This window comes from Pleurodeles waltl, chromosome 6 (assembly GCF_031143425.1).
Source record: "Pleurodeles waltl isolate 20211129_DDA chromosome 6, aPleWal1.hap1.20221129, whole genome shotgun sequence".
NCBI classification, from domain to species: domain Eukaryota; kingdom Metazoa; phylum Chordata; class Amphibia; order Caudata; family Salamandridae; genus Pleurodeles; species Pleurodeles waltl.
This window is the reverse complement of record NC_090445.1, coordinates 1508118249-1508138986: the sequence shown is the minus strand read 5'-3', so window position 1 is coordinate 1508138986 and position 20738 is coordinate 1508118249. Positions and strand designations below refer to the sequence as shown.

Genomic DNA, 20738 nt, shown 5'->3' with positions numbered 1-20738 from the left:
CATAAGGATGCCAGAAAACAGCAGAACAGCCAATAGTGAAGAAGGCAGGAGACGTCCAGCAGTCACCCCGCCACCACCACCACCACCACCAACTCCCATTTCAGCCAGCAGGTTGCTGCAATTGTTGGTCGGATCCACAAAGGCTGAAGATAGGCAATTGCTAGCTGAAAGTTTTCATACAGGTTTTATGATATTCTCCCATGTCCCCTGTGAGCTCCACATGTGTAGAAACTTGAAGTCAGTCAGGGAGAACATTGAAGCAGCCAAACAGAAAATAGACAAAGGCAGAGTGGCAGGCCCGTTCTGGGATCTCCACCTAAAAAAGAAAACCTCATAGTTTCCCCTTTGGGCCTAGTTCCAAAAAAGGAACAGGGTAAATACAGACTGATACACCATCTTCAACATCCACCAGGCGAATCAGTGAATGATAGGTCAGAGCAGGGCAAGTGTTAAATCTCTTATGCAACGGTGGACGACGCAGTTGAACTAATCAGAGCACTGGGCAAAGCTGCCCTTTTAGCAAAGGCGGATATTAAGTCCGTATTCCACCTCCTGCTAGTCCATCCTGAAAGCTATCATTTGCTAGGTCTCAAGCTAAATGACCAGTTCTACTACGACAAATGTCTCCCCCTGGGGTGTGCTATCTCATGCGCATAGTTTGAGGTGTTCAGCAGTTTCTTGGAGTGGGTGAGGTCACGCAGTCCCAAAGGGGGGTGTACCCACTCTGGATGATTTCCTCTTTATAGGAGCTAGAGACACAACAAACTTTAAATACTTATTGCAATCCTTTAGCGAGTTGACATAAGAGCTAGGGGTGCCATTAGCAAAAGAGAAAACGGAGGACCCAGTGACGACATTAGTGTTACTGGGCAAAGAGCTTGACACAGTCAAAGTAGTGTGCTTGCTTCCTGAAACAACATTGGCAGACTTGAGAAGATGGTTTGAGATGCTTGGCAGGAAGAGAAAGGAAACTCTGGGGGAGCTTCAGCAGCTATCGGGGAGACTGAAATTTGCCATCACAGTTATACTGAGAGGCAGGCCATTCGCCAGGCACCTAGTATGGCTAACTAAAGGGCTAACGGAAAAATATCTTAGGGTCAGATTGACCAAAGGGGTGAAGGAAGACCTGGCACAGTGGCTACAATTTCTCGCTAACTTCAACTGGAGCCTTATGTGGAGAGGACCTTGGGTGCCGGGCAGCCAAATAGAGCTATTCACAGGTGCGGCTGGGAGAGAAGGCTTCAGCGCAATGCTTGCCTCAGCATGGATTGCGGCACGGTGGCCTCACATGTGTGAGCGGAAGGGCATGACACATAATACTACATTACTGGAACTGTTTCTCATTGTGGTAGCTTTTACAATATGCGTTTCATGTTTAGCTAATAAGCAAGTCACACTGTGGTTAGACAACCATGCAGTGGTGCCAGGCAAAAAATTTGGGCACAGAACCCACCAATGATGCGCCTTCCACAGCACCCGGTGGGAGGCCAATTAAAAGGGAACATAGGAATCAGGGCAAGGCATATACCAGGCTGTTAAAATAACATTGTTGACACCTTATCTCATTTCCAGTGGCAGAGATTCAGAGAACTGGCACTGGAGGATGACAAGGAAATTACGCAAATACCTGGTCACCTGTAGGAGTTAGTGGACCCGAGCTGTCAACTTTAGTGGCTCATATCCTAGCACAGAAAACTAACGCAAGATATTTTAAGTGGTGGGAAACATTCAGTTGGGCAACAGGGGTACAGGAGCAATGTGCGGGAACTGCACAGGATATGCAAAAGTTAATCACAGAAGCATATGCGAATGGCCAGAGCAGGAGTTGGGCACAGACTCATCTGAGCACAGTAGCTTTTTACGCTACGCTTGCGGGAGGGAAAGACCCTACTAACACTTTTCTGTGCAGGACGGCTATGAAGGGCTGGGGTAGGTTACAGCCCAGACAACAAGACAAGAGGTACCCAATCTAGTTCAGCATCTTGAAGCAGCTGTAGGAAAAGCTTTCTGAGGTTCGCATAGACAAGCATGAGCAATTGCTATTTAAGGCAGCCTTTAGTTTGGCCTTCTTTGGAGCATTTAGAATGGGTGAGCTAGTAGCGCCAGCAAGAGCAAAGGCTGGGACAATGTGCTTTCTAGGCAAGGATGTAACATTCGGGCAGTATTGGGTGGTGATGCACCTTAGAAAGTAAAAAACGGATCAGTTAGGCAAGAGTAAAAGGTCACGGCTAAATTGCCTTGAGAATAGCAGCTTTTGCCCAGTGTGTTTGTTCAGGGCATATGTAGGCAACGGCCCCCGCCAGTCAAGCCTTTATTCCGGGATAAAGATGGTTCCCACTTAAGCAGGTTCCAATTTATTGCGGTCATAAAGATTACACTGAAGAGAGGTGGCCTCAACCCCAACAGCTGTGGCTTTCACTTTTTCAGAATAGTTGCTGCAACCACAGCAACAGCTCATGGTCAGACAAGAAGTGCATCAAGCTCACAGGGCACTGGGAATCCAGGGCTTTTGAGGTGTATATAAGGCCTTCCAGCTCCTAATTTTACTTCTCTTCCGACAGGCCCTGGTGAGGAATGCTGCACATCATGGATCTTGGGCCACTCATTCGTATTCAGAGCTAAAAAACGGGCAGAAGCATGGAATGCTTATCGGGGGCTATTATTACGCAACACAAAAGTGGTTTGGCTAGGCCAACCAAGTATGAGGTGGGAGCAGCTGTTGTCAACTGTAAAAAAGGCAATCACCACAGAAAGCCATCCAAATGCATTAGCTATACATCTGGGTGGAAATGACCTCGCAGACATGGGGAGGAGAGAGTTGCTGGGGACATGATAGCAGTTCTGGCAGCAATAGCATGGCTTGTGTGCCCGGCTGAGGTAATATGGTCAGAAGTCATAGCCAGGGAGGCATGGCGAGGGGCTCGGGACGCTGGGGCCGTTGAGTGGTCCAGGAAAAAGCTAAATATCTCTATGTCCAAACTATGCAGAGCTAACTCATGGGGGTTTGTGATGCATGGTCTCTTTAAGCTAAGGTTACCGGGCAGCAGACAGGGTGCTTTTTTCAGTAGTCCGCATTGACATGTTCTTGCTTAATATAGTTGGGGAACTAGAGCACCTTGGTTTCTCATGAAGCAAGAAGGTGGAGCTGCAGTGGTCGTAAAACCACTAGCAGCGTGGCGGAGGGGTTCAATCAGCTGTGAAACATAGTGCTCAAAAGATGAGGAAGTACATCAATAGTGCATCTGGGTTGCCTGACGGCAGGGGCGGCAAGGGGCAAACAAGATTTGGTGAAAGGGGCAGCAGCAGGCGGGCACAGCACTTGTAGCTTGGGCAGGATCAGGAACCGCCCACAAAGACTTGGCAGCTAGGAAAGCCTAGCCCCGGGCACATGCTGGACACCGATGGTCAGAACATACAACAGCTTATGAAAGGATTGTTTGCATGAGTCATATGGTTGACCTCCATTTTGTGCGTTTTAACAATGTATGATTTTAATAAAACTACGGCTGTGTCTAGCCAACAATGCGTCCATCGTGATGTATTGGGTAGGGGGTGAAAAATATGGCAGTGAGTTGAGTGGTTTCTTGCACATCTAGGAGGGGTTACGATGCTGTTGGTGTGTGACAGGGTTAGCACAGTTGGTTGACATTCTGAGAGACAGCCCTCCAAGATGCAATCTTAGAAATAATGTTTGCTCTTGCTCCAGTTAGATCATCCTTAAGTCTACTTTTTCAGAAGATCTGTGCCTTCTTTTGTGAAGCGATCAATTCACTGAATGCCATCATGGTGCAGTGCAATTGGGTTAAATTATGCATGAAACACTTTTGTATGGTGCTACAAAGATTTGGGGACAGATGGACCTATCTTATATATTTTCACTGAAAAAGTCAAAGGTTACAGGAACGTTATAGTTAGGTTGACGTTTTACCCATACAAAACCATAGAAATTCAGCAGTTATAGTTATACTTATGTTAAGAAACTATAACTTGTTGCCCAAAGTTACTTTCCGGCATGAGTTATAGTTTCCTCAGATAAGTATAACTATAGATATAACTTTAACTGCTGAATTTGTATGGTCAACCTAACTATAAAGTCCCTTTAACCTTTGTTTGTTTCAGTGAATTTATATGGTTTTTGTAACACAAGCACCGGTTGCAGCCAGCCAATCTGGGCCTTGCTTTTCCCTTGGATTTGAGGAGGATCCGTGAATCTGCTGGAAAAAAGAGGGAAATTTTATGTCCATAAGCGGTCCCGAAAAGGGCCCCCTCCATGTGTCCTATGGGGTCAGGATACCTGTATCCTGTCCCTTTATATGCAATGCGAGAAACAAAATGGTGGCCCCAACTTTTCTGTCAGGTTGCAGCCAGCCAATCAGGCCCTTGCTTTTCCTCTGAGTCCGCAAAGGATCAGAGGTGGATCTGCGTCCCTATATATGCAAATTTAGTTTTCATTTAATATCTAGAAAACTACTGAACGGATTTACACCAAATAACAGCAAGCATTTGAAATGCAACGGGTATCGTGTTTGCTCGCGTTAGAGCTATTAGCGTTGTAAATTCCTAACTGGACTTTTCTTGCCACATACACTAATAATGAAAAGTAAAACAGTTTTACATGCGAGCCGATGGTTGCCATGACATGCAAAGCACTCGACTTCTGCCCAGCGTGATCGCGCTGCACAGGAAATTAAAAGATAAAGTAGTCCAGAAACCAGCTGAAAACACGGAGCCTCGTATGTTTTCAGGAGTTTACCGGTGCGCTCGAGGAGGGCTAGAACACGGGAAAAGGCATGATGTAGGCATGTCTTTCACAAATGGAATCAATTGATTTTTAAAAGGCAAGCCCACGCGTGACATGGGTGTGGTTAGAAGCCCACATAGAGATTACAGCATGGTCTAGAGCGCTTGCGGGCGCTCGACCCTAAAGTCGAGTTCAAAATCCCTATGGAAATTAACATAGGGAAAACATGTTTTGGGAACCCCCTTTGTGTCAGCCCCCACTTGACGGATCACCCTGAAACTTTCCAGACAGTAGCTGAAATGAGCGTCACACTTTTTGGGAAAAGTGTGTGAAGATTCATTAACCGGCGCCAAAGATATAGGCACGTCAAAAAACGATTTTTAATGGAAACTAGGTCCTAACTATAACTACCTACTGGCAACCGCCAGTAGGTAATATGTATGTGTGTGTGTGTGTATATATATGTATATATATATATATATATATATATATATATATATGTATATATCGATAGATAGATATCTCAATGAAAAAAGCCAAAGAAAATTCTAAAGTGATAGTTATAACTTACATTTACAATTTATCCACCGCCTTCAAATTGTTATATGCGGACCTTGTTACACACTCTTTTCAGCTCACTAACCAGACAACACTAACTATAACTCCCCATTCTACCATGCTCTGTGTTGTGACAAATAATGTTATTAGAAAGGTTATGTGTTGTTATGAAAGCTATGATTTCACACGTTACAAGTGATGGTGTGTGCAAGGGTATAAACAGTGCATGGAAAAGGCATAAGTTACAGTAAATGGACTGTAGCGAGTGAGGTGACAAGACTGTGTGCGTGTTTTGAAGGTGGTGCATAAGTTATAAATTGAAGTTTTAATTATAAGTACAATTTTTTATGTTTGTGTATTTTAAGTTGGGGTTGTATAGGAAGAATACATAAGGTATTTCTAACTATAAATTATCTTTAAGCTTTTTCTTTTTTGTACGTTAATGGTTTTAATTTTTTAGTAAAAAATGTGTTTCAAATCATAGTGTGGAGTGTCATTGATTGAAGTGTTGTAATGTGGAGTATATTACAGTACAGTGAAGGAGAGTGTTGTATAGTCTAGTGTCGTAGAGTGGAGTATTGTAGAGTGGAATAGAGTGGAGTGACGTAGTATACAGTGGAGTGAAGTGTTATACAGTATCATGGAGTGGTGTATCGTACAGTGGAATGGTGTGTTGTATAGTGTAGTGGTGTGTTGAATAGTAGGGCTAAGTGTTACACATCGGAGTGTGGTCGACTAAAGTGTCATGCAATGGAGTGTGGTGGAGTGTCATCGTTCAGAGGGCCGTAGAGTAGAATAGAGTGTATCAGACTGTTGTAAAGTGTAGTCGTATTGAATGGAGTAGAGTGTTGTATAGTTCAGTGTAGTGTTGTGCTGTAGAGTGCCAGAGAGTCTCATACAGTGTAGTGTTGTACAGTGAAGTGTAATCATTTGTGAGAACACAGTACATGGTAGAGTTGTAGTTGTAGTTATAGTTAGTGTTGTCTGGTTAGCGAGCTGAAATGTTCCAACAAAGTCTGTACTTTTAATAATTTGAAGGTGCTGGATAAATTGTAAATTAACGTTATAACTATACCGTTAGAATGTTTAAAGTTTGTGTAGTTTAAACATGGTTTGTGTGGGAAATTTCATTGAATTTCAATGTTTTTTAAAAATTTGGAATAAAAATGTGTTTCAAATCGTAGAGTGCAGTGTCGCAAGTGGAGAGTTATGAGGAGTGTTGTACAGTGGAGGACATTGTTGTAAACTCTATTGTCATAGACTGGACTATTGTAGATTGGAAATGAGTGAAGTAGACTTGGGTGTAGTAGCGTATTGAACAGTGTAGTAAAGTGCTATTTAGTGTGGCATAGTGTTTCATATAGTGGAGTCAAGTATTGTAGTCTGGAGCAGCAAGTTGCACAGTGGAATGGCATGTGAAACAGTAAAACAGGATGTTGTAAACTGTTATAGAGTATAGGAGGAGTAGAGTATTTTAGAGTTGAGTAGTGTGAAGTAGACTGTCATAGAGTGGAGCACCGTCAAGTGGAGTGTCACACAGTACAGTGGAGGAGAGCGTCTTTGAGTGGAATTCCGTGGAATTTAGCAGAGTGACGTATCGTAGAGAGAAATTGAGTGCTGTGTCATCGAGTGCCATTCAGTGTAGTGACATAGAGTTGAAGGGCATAGAGTGGAGTATAGTGTTATAGAATGAGAGTGTAGTACAGTGTTGTAGAGTGAAGTTGCATACAGTGGAGTTGAGTGTCAGACTGTGGAGTGGCGTATAGCAGAGTATAGTACTGTGGCACAGAGTGGGATAAAGTGTAGTAGAGTTGAGTATAGTGGAGTACACTGGAGTGGGGTAGTGTAGTTTGCAGTAAAGTGTAATGGAGCGCTGTGTTGTAGACTATAGTGACGTGGATTGCAGGAGGGTAGAGTAGCATAGCATACAGTCGACTAAAGTGTCACAAATTGAAGTATCATGTTGTATAGTAGTGTGGTGGAGTGTTGTACAGTATTGTAAAGGTGATGTAAACTACAGTAGAATTGATTGGCATACAGTATGGTTGTTTTGTGTAGAGTGGAGTAGTGTATAATACAGTACAGTGTTGTAGAGTGTGGTAAATTGGATTGGCTTACAGTGATATAAAGTACAATTGTCATGAGTAGTGTGGAGTGGTGTACTGTGGAGTAGAATGGAGTACTGTGTTAGAGTGAAGTAAAGTGATGTGCAGTGACTTACAAAGAGTTGTGTACAGTGTCATTTAGTGGGCTAGAGCATCATAGTGTTGTACAGTAGCATATACTATAGTTCAGTGTTTTAGAGCGGAATATAGGGGTATAGACCGGAATAAAACATCAGAGTGGCATATGGTGGTGTAGAGTGGAGTTGCATAGAGTACAGTGTGGAGTAAAGTACAGCAGTGTATTGGTGTATCGTAGAGTAGAGTGTTGTGAGTATAATGGTGTACCATAGATAATACACTGTTATACATTTGAATGGGGTCTCATACAGGGGAGTGGAGTGCTGTGTCATATAGAAAAGTGTTGTATAGTGGAATAGAGTGTTGTACATTGAAGTGTATGGACAGTGGAGGTATGGGGATAGAGTGGAGTAGAATGTCGTTAAGTGCCAAGAACTGTGATAGACTTTTATAGAGTGGAGTTATAGAGGCTGGAGGAGAGTGTCATACAATGGAGTGGTGCAGAGTGGATTACCATAAAGTAGAGTAGTATACAGTGGAATACTGTACAGTGGAGTACTGTACAGTGGAGTTTAAAAGAGTGGAGTGGCATAGAGTGGAAAAGCGTAGAGTGGAGTGGTGTACTGTGGAGTAGGGTACTGTGGACTCGCGTAGACTGAGATGGCATACATTTAAGTGGTGTAGTGTAGGGTCAAGGAAGCTGTTGTAAATTGGAGAGGCATCTCATACAGTTGAGTGGAGTGCCTTGTCATACATTGTGGACAACTGTTGTAGAGTGTACGGGCATAAAGTTGAGTGCAAATTTGGGAAGTGGCTTGTACGCAGATAGAGTGGAGCAGAACTTAGTAGAGTGGCATAGAGTGACGTAAAGTTTTGTAGAGTGAAGTTACATAGAATAGAGAATAGTACACTGGAATGGCGTAAAGTGAAGTAGCGTACAGTAGAGTCACACAATGTGAAATAGCGTCGACTGGTGTGGCGTAGAGTGTAATAGTGTATACTGTAGTATCATACAGTGTAGTGGCGCAAAGTATAATAGCTTATAGTGTTGTAGCTTACAGTGAAGTGGTTTAGACTGGAGTGATGTATTGTGGGGTGGGGTACAGTGTAGTAGCATACAGTGGAGCCGCATACAGTGGGGTGGGGTAGAATGGAATACCATACAGTAGAGGGGCAAAGATTGTAGTTGCGTACAGTGTAATATCGTGGAATGGAGTAGCGTAGAGTGGAATAGTGTAGAGTGGAGTACAGTGGAGTTGCGTCTGATAGATTAGCGTAGAATGGAGCAGCGTAGAGTGGAGTGGTGTACACTGGAGTAGTGTTCAGTGGAGTGGGATAGAGTGAAATAGGATATAGTGTAGTGGAGTTGCATCCAGTAGGCTAGCATAGAATGGAGCAACGTAGATTGGAGTGGTGTACATTGGAGTGGTGCAGACTGGAATAGTGCTTAGTTAAGTAGCGTAAAGTGAGATGGTGTAGATTGGAATGACTTACAGTGCCGTGGGCTAGGGTGTAGTAGCACACATTTGAGCGCAGTCCAGTCGAATAAAGTAGAATGAAGGTGGGGTAGAGTGGAGTGCCATTAACTAGAGTGGCATAGAGTGGATTAGCGTACAATGGAGTGGCACACAGTGGAATGGCAGAGTGGAATGACATTCGGTGGATTGGCGTAGAGTGGAATAGCATATACTGGAGTAGCGTATAGCGGAGTGGCGTACACTGAAGAGGCGTAGAGCGGGGTTGCATACAGTATAATAGCTTAGAGTGGACTGGCATACTGTGGAGTTGTATACAATCTAATAGCATAGAGTGGAGTGGCATAGAGGGAAGTGTTGTACTGTCTAGTGGCGTAAAGTGTAATAGTGTATAGTGGAGTGGCGTATAATGGAGTGGTGTAGACTGGAGTGGTGTACCATGGGGCAGAGTGTAATAGTATACAGTGGAGTGGCATACATTTGGAGTAGGGTCCAATCGAATAGCTTAGAATGAAGCGGCCTAGAAGGTAGTGTCATACACTAGAGTGTTGAAGAGTGGAGTGGCATACAGTGAAATAGAGTAGAGTGGAGTAGTATACAGTGGAATAGAGTGGAGTGGTATACAGTAGAATGGTGTAGAGTAGAGTGGAGTATAGTGGAGCAGCGTCCAGTGAAGTGACGTAATTGGAGATGCGTTACACACAGTGTACTATCAGAGAGTGGAATCTCGAGCAGTAGAGAGGTGTAGAGTGGAATAGCTTACAGTGGACTGGCTAAAGTGGCGTGGCATATGTAGGTATGTGAAATTTGTGGGTTATTGTGTGCACAGTAAAGCAAAACACCAAATTGCAGTGCCTTGCATTTCTCCAGATTTACCAATCAATGCAGGGCCACGCAAGGTGGCCTTATGTTCCTTTTTTAATCTAACTTAAGTATTGAATTGCACTTGCAACACCATGAGTGATGCAAGAGTACCTCAATCCAATAATACAGCTAGGTCTTAGTTTATAGTTTGGGCCAAGGTACATCATGAAACTATGCAGGATACTGCAGTGCATGGTGATGGCAAGCCATTATATAATTGGATAATGGCAGTTTTTCTTTTTTAATGAAAAGGTAGCTATATTGTTTTTTGCTACAGTTTGACTGTGTTTCATGTTAGGGCCTTAGATATAGGTAGTAGTAGATCCTTACCTATTGCCACTTTATTAAAGGAGTAATAGGTAGGGATTTTTTTTATTTAAATATTTTTAAATAAGTTTACAGCCTTGTACTGCTCTAGTTTCACAAAATATTTTGTCGCAGTGACTGATACCACTAAGTTTAAATGCCTTAAAATTTTAAAAATACTTACCCTTCTTAACTGCAGTACCCAAAAAGCATTATTTCTGCACCATAATTTGTAATCCGGCCAAATTTCATGTGAATCCATTCAACCGTTTTTGTGATACGTCAAATACAGTAGTCTATGGTTCATGCATTGGTGGGGAAATTTGTTTTAGACCCCGTTTTATCTTTGCACCCCCTTTACAATTTACCAGAAAAAATGTACTTCATCTCAAAATGTAGAAAATGCTACAAGTCTGGAAAGTTTTATAGTGGTTTGTCAAACAGATGGAAAGTTGTTAGGGAGCCAATATCTGAGAATTCCTATCTGTGGGAATACTAACTATACCTACAGAGTGGCAATCAGATTTAATGGGATTTTTTTCTTTTTATTCATCATATTTGTTATGTATTAGCTTATTGGTTTACATAATCGTGTGATATAAATGTGTCTTTTAGTTGTTGATGTAGTAATTCTGAAACTTTACATATGTAGTCTAGTTTATTTTTTTGAGCTTCTTTATTACTTTTACTGTGATTGTGCTGCATATGAAGCCCAAAGTGAATGAAAACCAATCATTGTTGTTATAAATATTATTACGATTATTATTTTTCCCTAAAGGCCAATTATCATGTCCTTCATATTGTAGTTTTTGTTTAGCTCACTACTAGGTCAATATTTTATTTTGTTGAACAGGGGTTCATTAGAAAGATGTTTTTTGTTTGGCTTGTTGAGCCACTTTTCTTTTGTGAACCAGAGTATGCAAAGAAAACATATATAGATTAAGCTGTATTCTGCGTGTTACGTATTTGTTTAGAGATTTCCATTAGCATGTGACCATAAATGAGTCTTTCAGTTGTGTATATAGTAAATCTGAAACTTTACATCTGCAGTCTAGTTTATTTTGTGGGCTTCCCTGCTACTTTTAGTAGATTATACGAATGCCTAAGTGACAGCTGTAGTGAGGTCTTCTTTTATTCAACTCAAAGTTTTAAGGATTTTACAGTTTGTCCCACATGAAAAACCAGCTGTGGTGGTTTGTGCCCTATTAAATTGTCATCTTGATAACTAATTACCCTGGATATCAGGCTATGAGAAAGTAAACATGCCAGATGTTACTAGTTGGCTTTTATATTCGTCAAGATAATGTTACTCATTTACTTTGTCTAAGAACCCTCTACTGGCTCGCAGTCAAGTCTACAGTCCCTTTTACCTATTGAATTGGTTGCCCAGTTCCTGAATGGCTTTGCACCAGTCTATGTGGTACAGAAGGTCACCATATACTGGCTGCTTTGAGCTAAATCCCTCAGTAGCTATATTTGTTGGTGTTACCAAAGCCATTCTCGACACTGGACTAGGTTGCCTACTTCTCAAACCTTTATAAGAATGCTTGCTATTAATTCCATTGCGATCACCACACTGCTGGCTCCACATGATGGCTTCAGAGAGTTTCAATATGTGCATCTTGTTATTTACAGTATTACTCCACTTTTTCTAATGTTATGATGGTTGTGCAGTAGTAACCTCTGCCTTCTGCACACCCAAAGGAGGGCCATCTTAGTAACAGTGAGGTAGGTTCCCCTGCACTATCTTTTCTTCAATAAACTTGCATACTTTCGGAGTAGCTGATTCCCTGTGGTTGCAAAAGCCTCAAAGGGTGGCCAGTAAGGAACAGCAGAGTAATCCCATACATCATGAGATAAAACCAAGCCCTGCAACTTTTCTGTGAGCAATTAAGAATGTGATTATAAAGTGGTAAGTGGATAGCAAGCTTGCCAGGATGTGCAAAGCTCATATCTGACATTAAGGTACATACTCAAGTTGGCACATTTGCATCTGGCTTTCCGCAACTTAATTTTGATTTTAGATGAAAATAACATATTGGTTGTAAAGTCCAAAGAAAGGATGGCATATAATTGCTACATTATGTCTGCCTTGAATCAAAATATACCCTGATCAAATAGAAAACCAACTCCTTGGACGATATTATCAAAGTAACTCAGGTAAACACTTCAAATGTGCTTTCCCATGCAGCGAAACTTGATGGGAGCTGGTAGCGGACCATTGTAAAACAGAAAATGCCTTCTGGTAAGTGGCTTAGACTAAGCATTATCCCGATCGAGCACGAGAAATCCAGTGGCCTACATGAAGCAGAAACATGTTCGCACAAACACTTAGGGTGGCTATGACCTTTTTCCTCTTTTGACTTCAGGGGGAAATATGTGAATGAAGATGTATTCCTGCCAAAACACAATTTAAGCATTTCTGGTGTGCATACGCATCCAGTGTCCTGTTGTTCAAGCAACGGGAAAAGTGACAGAGAGGTGGGTACTTAGCACAAAGGAGGCCCACATAGAGAGTGTTTCATAACAAGTTATAAGGAGCTTTGTAAATAAGAAAAAAACTGATACTCATCCTGCCCTTCAATCCTGAACACAGCACATTTTCTCTGCTTTTAGAAATTAATGTAGGTATGGAGCCCCAATGGGCCTTCTCACTCCTCTTGACATACAGTGATACAGAGGGGTCCTGACAAGTGCGCAATTTGATTTCATAGATTAGAGTAAGCCACTGTGATAACACATCGGTAAATAACTACTCCTGGAGGAATAAACCACATTGGGAAGGTTCTCTTTGGGATTACTAAAGGTCAGACATGTGGTTTGTTTTTTTCTGGTTAGAATAATGTACTGAATTCTGATCATCTACTGTACTGTATAGAATACCATACTATACTAGACCGTTTTTTTGTTCTAACCATTAGGAAGGAGCTGGGAACAAGTTTAACAGAGTGGCCTGTGTTTTGGATCAGTGAGGGTCTGAAGTTAAGGATTCAGTTACCCTTAGTGAGGCGAATTTCACTGAAGGATCTATTTTGTAAATACAGACTCCATGCAAGCCCGAAAGTGATCTTGTTCAAGCTTTTATATGAAGAAAATGACCACCCCCATAATGGAGAACCAACTTTTTCTTATGCTTGTCAGACTAGTAGCGGTGAAAAAATGAAACATGTCTGCAAAATTACCCAGCATATACTCAAGCCACTCCCATCTGCCGTTGACTTAAATTCTAGAATTGGTTAAACAAATGTTGTAGATCACATTCATGTGCAAGATATCCAGCAACTATTGTGAAGATGAGGTTTTGCAGGCGCTCTTCTGCAAAAAGAGTGGAGTAAAAGTGAAGTCACCTTCTCCTTTTTCTCTTTCTTGATCTGTGTCCTGACACCTTGGTTAAGGAGAAGGTCTTTCTTGATATGAAGAAAGGCTTTCTTGCCAGGAGACTTTAGGATTTGTTGGCCCTACCAGTTCATTTGATGGTGACCCATCGTAGGAGGAAACGATTTTTCAATAAAGGTGACTCGTTGAAACTGTCTTACTGTGCATCGATGAGACCAAGGATTGATCCTGTGTTGACTTATTTGTAGTGTTTTTATTCCTCTAATATTTTGACGCTTGTGGGCATATCCCAAAGGATTACAGACTGAGTTTTTTGCCCACTGTTTGTAGCATTGCAAAGCTACCTGTCTGGAAAGGGATAGTCAAATGAGATGTAGCATTACTGGGGCTGATCTTTCGTTTCTGTGATATATCTTAACTTTCTTTCTGTATGCCTCAGTTAACTGCGTGTGCACTGATACACAGGGCTGTAACATACGTGCATGGTATGTACTGCTCCATAAAAAAGGAAAGAAACCACTTAATGTTAACAAGAAAAAATGGATTTTCTGGCATCCTGTGACATGCACAGCAGAGTTACTTGGTAGGATTTATAGATTCAGCACCTGTGAGTGCCCAGCAAACTAATGTTATGTCTGTGTTAGACTTCAACATATTGTGACAGGAAATAGGTGCAAGTTTGAATCTTAAAATCTACTGAGTACTTCTTAATATTAACATGGGGTTTTAATGCAGTCTTCTCACGCTGTCTTTATATACCCGTCTTTATATACCCGTCTTATGGACCACCTCACCCTGACATTTTCAAGTCACAATCCTTTCATGCTTTTCAGAAGGGATGTGTCAATTATGAAGATGTTTGTGCAGTCACAGGTCTGGAGTAGGTGTGCATAAGTGTTTCCATTTAAATTTCTGGGCAAAATAAACTTCTGTGATTAACTGACGGATCTGAAATTTGAACTTTTGTTATTCATTTTTGCAGGATATTGATTGGGTACAAACGGAGAAACACGTATTTGAACAAGCCTCCAGCAATCCATTCCTTGTTGGTTTACATTCCTGCTTCCAAACAACAAGTCGGTAAGAAGATTTTTAATTCTCAAGCCACATTACTGAACCCCACTTTTAAAATATTGCACTGTGTGGCCTGTGTTACTTCTCTTTTCAGTCATCTCCCAGTGTCATTATACATTTGACTGTTTTATCCAGATTAATCATTTTCAAACAAACACTTCTATCCACTTACTACTGACCCTGTTCTGACATTTATATGGATCTGATCATGAATAAGACACTCTGGGCCTGATTACAACTTTGGAGGAGGTGTTAATCCTTCCCAAAAGTGACGGTAAAGTGACGGATATACCACCAGCCGTATTACAAGTCCATTATATCCTATGGAACTCGTAATACGGCTGGTGGTATATCCGTCACATTTGGGACGGATTAACACCTCCTCCAAAGTTGTAATCAGGCCCTCTGTGTCTTACTTCGTATCCTCCGCTTATTTGAATCTTTAATTGTTTTTGAGAGAATCTGAAACTGCTTCTTCCTTATGAGCTTATATTTAGGGTCTGATACATGCACATTCAATCCATGCACTCGGTTCACTGTTTCAGCCTCATACATGCCATGAACTGCCTTAATCTCACCCTGTGTTTTTCTTTTGACTGTTAGGGAAAGATGTGCCTAGATATACAAAAAGTGATGGATGGAATGTTTGAGTTAATCTCAGCCACAGTTAAATACTCCAGGCCATATCTCAATCCATGTTTTTTTCAGTCACCATGCCACATCAGTTTGGAGCCAGCCATATTTAAATCAGTCTTGACCCTGCTCCAGTGGAAACAGTCCATCCCAAACTGCGAGGCCAGGCACCCCCTGAACCAGAACACAAATAACCCAGGACCGGTTTTGCTCTACTTAGGGATCATCAGTCGGGTGCACCTTGGTTACAGTAACTGTGCAAAGTGAAAGGAAGAAAGTGAGGATGAGAGGGCCACTGGAAACTAGTTAGATTGGCTGCTCAGCAAGCTGTTTTTGGGCACAGTTGAACATATATTCAGAGAGAGCTACGGTAGCCCACAAAGTGTGACAGTGGCCCCAGTGCTTAATTTGTACATTAAGAGGTGCCGGTGCTCAAAGCCCTTCTCTTAAATACAAGGCTGCTGTAATTAAATCTGCAAACACTGAATACTGAGGCAGCGTAATCCTGAAGCCATCTCGGGCCTCTTCAATCCATTTACGGCCACCCCTGCCCCTTCAGCTCATCCTGCAACGTTCTACTTTCTCCATTTAGGACGCTTTTTAGTTTTTCCTTCTTCCGTCTTTCACATATGTGTCTTTTGCTCGCAGCAAATGCTTGAGGCATAAGAATAAGCCCCGGCCCTCACAAATAAGTTCCGGTGCTCAGCACCGGAAACAACCAGCACAAATTAAGCACTGAGTGGCCCACTTTCGGAATGTTACTGGAACTTTGATCTGTGATATCTGTGAGAATTATTGTCTGCTTTTTTCCTTATTTCTCTCGGAATACTAACATAAGTTCACCTCTTCACCCCATGATGACGATGAAGACTTTTAGTGTGTACTCTAAGGAGCATTTTGTTTGCACATAGTCTGCCCCTTGAAAGCCCAATTTACCTTGAAGTTCATTCAAGGGATTTGTTTTTCATGTGACTGTTCGTCCTTTTACTTTGTTCATTATGATGTACCTTTTGTCCTAATTTGAATATTCCAACTCAACTTTTACTAAATACAAAATGCCTTATTGATTTCCCGACTTTGCTGTTTTTCGCTGCCCATTTTATTAATATTCTCTGTATTTTAAAGCAATGTTTCCTTTGTTGATGACATTCATTCTCTGTGGGTGGAAGTGGATGCTTTCAGACCCTTTCAATTTTCTTATGTCACATCTGTGTTGCCTTGGGGTGTTTGACATTGTTGGGGTGTGCACCTTTTAATCACCTCCTTATTTTGTCTTGCCTGATTTTTGACACTTGTTTTTGATAAGACACCTTTTTTCTCATCACCCAGACGTTTTAAGAAGAATTATCATCATATTTATTTGAGCCACAGTCGTACTACTTGTACCCTTGGCCATCTATCAACTATCTTTATTTATGTTCACAGTGACTGTGCTATTCACTTTTTGATTTTGTTGCTTGGATTAGCTTCCCCTGACTCTTGCAGTTTTTGAGCCTACTGTTGCATGATTGTATCCATACCATCCTATAGTCACTGACTTAATTGATTTGCGTTAGCAATTCATAGCTTAATGGGATCCATGTTATCCCCCCTTTTAAAAGTGGTTTCTGGATATGTATGGATCTCTGCTAGATTTAATGATATTTTTAGAGGCTTTAGATGGGCAAAAGAGGTTTGCAACTGGTCAGTGATTTCTGTACGAAGTTTCTGCTGCATTAAGGTGACAAATGTAGTTCTGAGAGTTCATCTTGCTTAACCTTCCACATAGAGGACTTTGTCCTGTCTCCTCCATACTCATCAAGGAAGGATTTTGAATGTTAGTTTACTGCCTTGAAACTGTGAAGAAAGTACATTGCAAAATGTTGTGTAATACATTTTGAGTTTACCTGGGATCTCAGTAGAAACACTGCAGTTTCCTTCAAACCCTTCTGCTATCAAATTCCTGAATATTAGTCATATGCTAGACCAAATCCTTAGGAACTATTGAAGCTACAGGTGTTGCTTGTGTGAGAGCTCATCTTTGTCCAAAATTTTATCTTATGAAGCTTCCAACTGCTTGAACCGAAAGTGGTGTGGCCCTGATACGTACTTTGGTGCTCCTGATTGGGACTGCCTTTGTTTAGTGGAGTGAACCAATTACAGGTGAAACATTGTCATAAGAATTTCATACATACCGTGAGAATACATGACTCTTGGTGTTTGCACCAATAGGAAACAAGCTGGAAGAAACAATTTGCTACCAAATATATTCCAGGATGCTGTCAGGCTAGTAATACATTGCGATTCAACCAGTTTTACAATTTTAGCTGCACTGTTAAACTGATACATTGTTTTAGTATCAGCTGGCATAGTAGGAACAGTCCTCCAGTCGACACAATGGGAGAATGTCTCTGAGAGAACTCTCTGCCTAGTCAAGCAAACACTAGACACTTTATTTAGACCAGGAAGACATCACGTTATATATTGTGATGTTGAGGCAAGATGGAGGACATTGTAAACATGGCCTAATGTTAGTAAAAGCTCAGTTTGTAATATTTATTATTGACACAAAATTGGCTCTCACTTTTCTGTCGTTCTTAGACATCAATTTTAGGGTCATAGATTGTTCTGCTTAGTGGCACCAGATAAAGGATATGGCATTGGGCACATTTCTGAAATCCTTTGGTGAGCTTTTCTTCTTCTCACTCAGATTGCTGGACCTTTAGGAAAGGAGGCGGTGATTGCTGTAAGACCCCTTGGCTCTCCTGTCCCTTTTCCCCTTTTCTATAATTGAACTCTTCAGAGTCTACAAAAAAATCACACTTTCATTGTTCAATCTATTGAAGCTCCCAAACCAACAGGTAAGTGTTCTAATCCTCATGTTTGGGGGTTTATCTTACTGCAGCATAAGTAGCCTTGTCAGGCACAATGAGCCAATGTTATGTTGCTGCTCAAGTGGTTGCCCCAGTAACCAGGGTTCTGTGGGGTCATGGGATTCTGGGTGCTTAGTTATTCCAGAGCAGACGAGGGAGCTTCATCAATCCTGATCATGTGTTAGTAATGAAAAGACACTTACTCGTTTCCTGCCTTAGGTCTTCTCTTCAGTTTGGCAGCGAGTGCCTGCTGAGGAATACAATAGCTATTGTAGAGCAGAATCCATGTTGAGTTCATCATTGCTGTACAACCACCAAGACATGATGCCCAGAACAGTCAATAAAATTCGTACTCTCGCGGTATGTGCATAAAAAGGACTACTTTGGAAGTGTAGGGAATTGGAGAAGTCCTTCATTTCAGTGATTGTACCCTTCAGGTACCTTCTCAAGACATGTTGCGCCCTGCAGGCACCCATACGAGCCGCATTAATCTCAAGCAGCTGCCTGATCCTTCTCGAGAGATGCACCAGTGTGAGTGTTGCTAGCCACTTCAGTGTCATGGGAGTGTGCAATCCACACCGCAGTGAGATCCATCAGTGTGAGGGTGCATGTGCTCAGTGCTTGACCACCCAGTGTTGTTAGAACTTCAGAAAGCACTGCACAAAGAGAAACTTGCATGTTTCCTGCCACAGGTCTTCTCTGCAGTATGCACAGGCTCTGTTCAGATGTACTGACTGGAGCTTTTTAACCAGCTTTTTTCCTTTTTTTTTTTTTTTGAAGTCCGACCACAGAGTTGAGGAAAATGATGTTTTGTCTTGATGTAGATGAGAGGCTTTTATATTCTTTTGAGAGAGCTAAACAAGTCCCTCACATCCTCTCCAATACTTAAGACTCTGGCAGCAAAGTTAGATCTCCTCCTCCATTCTGAGGTATCAAAACGTATTGATTGAAGAATGTCACACATAGGCAGACCTCTTTGTTCCACCTTACGTGCGGTTTCTGTAGCTCTGCCTCATCCTCCTTAACAGGGGTGGCATTGGCGCTTTCTTGCCCTTTTACATCTCTCTGCAGCTGCAGGCAAAGGTGCCACTGACAGACCACAGCAGTGTCTCATTCACATACATGGCACAGAGCAGAGGGCATGTCACAGCTGAAGTCTGAAAAGGGCATGCACCCGAGAGACCACCACCAGCAACTTCACCACACAGTTTGGTTGTCCTTACAATATCTGCACTAAAGTAGTACTGTAAAGTGCTCCTAGATTATTCTCTGACACTGTGATGTTCTATATTGTGAAACGAGAAAAGATATACATTTTACGTAAAATTTTTGGAGCTGTGAAAATAGGGCTTAATGTTCACTTGTTTAACTCATTGTTTTTTTTCTTGGGACTGTAACGTTTTGCATCTTGCAGGCCCCTGATTTGTGCCTGGAATAGTAACCACTGAATTATTTCCACGCCTTGCATGATCACAGAATATGCACTAGCTTATGAAATGATGAAACATATATTTTTATATACAGAAGCTTAAGTTAATTGCATTTCTTATTTTCAGGTTATTTCTAGTCATTGATTACGTAAATGGAGGAGATCTTATGTTTCATATGCAACGTCAAAGGAAGCTCCCGGAGGAACATGCAAGGTATAGCTAACAAAAAAAAGTGGGGGGCAACCTTACCATACATAGTTCAAAACTGACAGTTTATGTTTGTAACTAACAACTTCTTGCACAAGGAGAGGGACACAAACGGAAACTACCGCCTATTTGATGAGTGTAGAGGTCCCCCAGTGAGGTAGCATTCCCTGTTGTTTCTCACCTATTTTAATGTGGTCATCCAGTGAGTGATCTCACAGTAGGTCTCAAACCTCAAGCAGACGCCATCACAGAAAAAAAGCTGGAATGCCTGTTGTTGGTGATTGCTGGAAATACAGCTCTGAGGGTAAAGAAAACTGTTTTATTTATCTCCAGGGGATGGCCCATTCCATATTACTAATCATTAGGAAGTCAGGAAACATTCAGTAGTTTATTACTGAGGCAAGTTACCCGCTATACAAGTTGTTTTAAACTCTGGATGTAACAGTGTCGTCTTCATAAAGTTTTGGTCAAAACCTTACAGAGTTGCTTCAAGCAAGGAAACAAGTAGTAGGGTGACTAGGAGACACATGTGCATCTTAAAATGAGATGGCCAAAGGCAGCTCTTCCGAATAAGAACACTTTAGTCCCAGATAGATGCTTCACGTGGATGATCACCTCGTTGGGGATTGTTGTTATATGAGCTAGTTGTCTCCCTGCTGTTATCTAGCCATCTTGGTACCCCATGAATTTAAATATGGTAAAAGTAATTGACTAGTATTGATCCAGAAATATACAGTTTTTGATCTTTCCTCTTTCTCCACTTGCTCGCTACAGAATTAAAACTGTAATATCTGTGATCTAATAAACTATTAAAAAAAAAATACTAAATTATATTGTGCCTTCTGTTAGTCACAGCGGTAGTCATCATTTACGGGGCTTAGTAGAATGGTACAAGATTCGATGCATATTGTATAATTGATTGAAACATTTCCTTCACATTTATTCTGAAGCACAGTACCTAATCACTTTTACCTGTTCTGTTTTTAAGATATGTTCATGTTCTGGGTAGGGATGAGTGAAGGCACAGAGTAACTTCTGTGGAAGAAGATGCTGGGACTCATTTGAGAGTTCTTTCCACA

The 20738-nt window shown here is 41.6% G+C and overlaps 1 protein-coding gene across 4 annotated transcripts in view; it reads left to right on the top strand.

Annotated features, from left to right (window-relative positions):
• PRKCZ (protein kinase C zeta) overlaps nt 1-20738 on the top strand; it is a 604208-nt gene that overhangs the window by 468289 nt on the left and 115181 nt on the right. For all 4 annotated transcript variants that reach the window (XM_069240998.1, XM_069241001.1, XM_069241000.1 and 1 more), the window contains 2 exons: nt 14446-14543; nt 19579-19665. In XM_069240998.1, coding sequence (XP_069097099.1) covers nt 14446-14543; nt 19579-19665 — 185 coding nt within the window. The remainder of the gene's footprint in view (nt 1-14445; nt 14544-19578; nt 19666-20738) is intronic.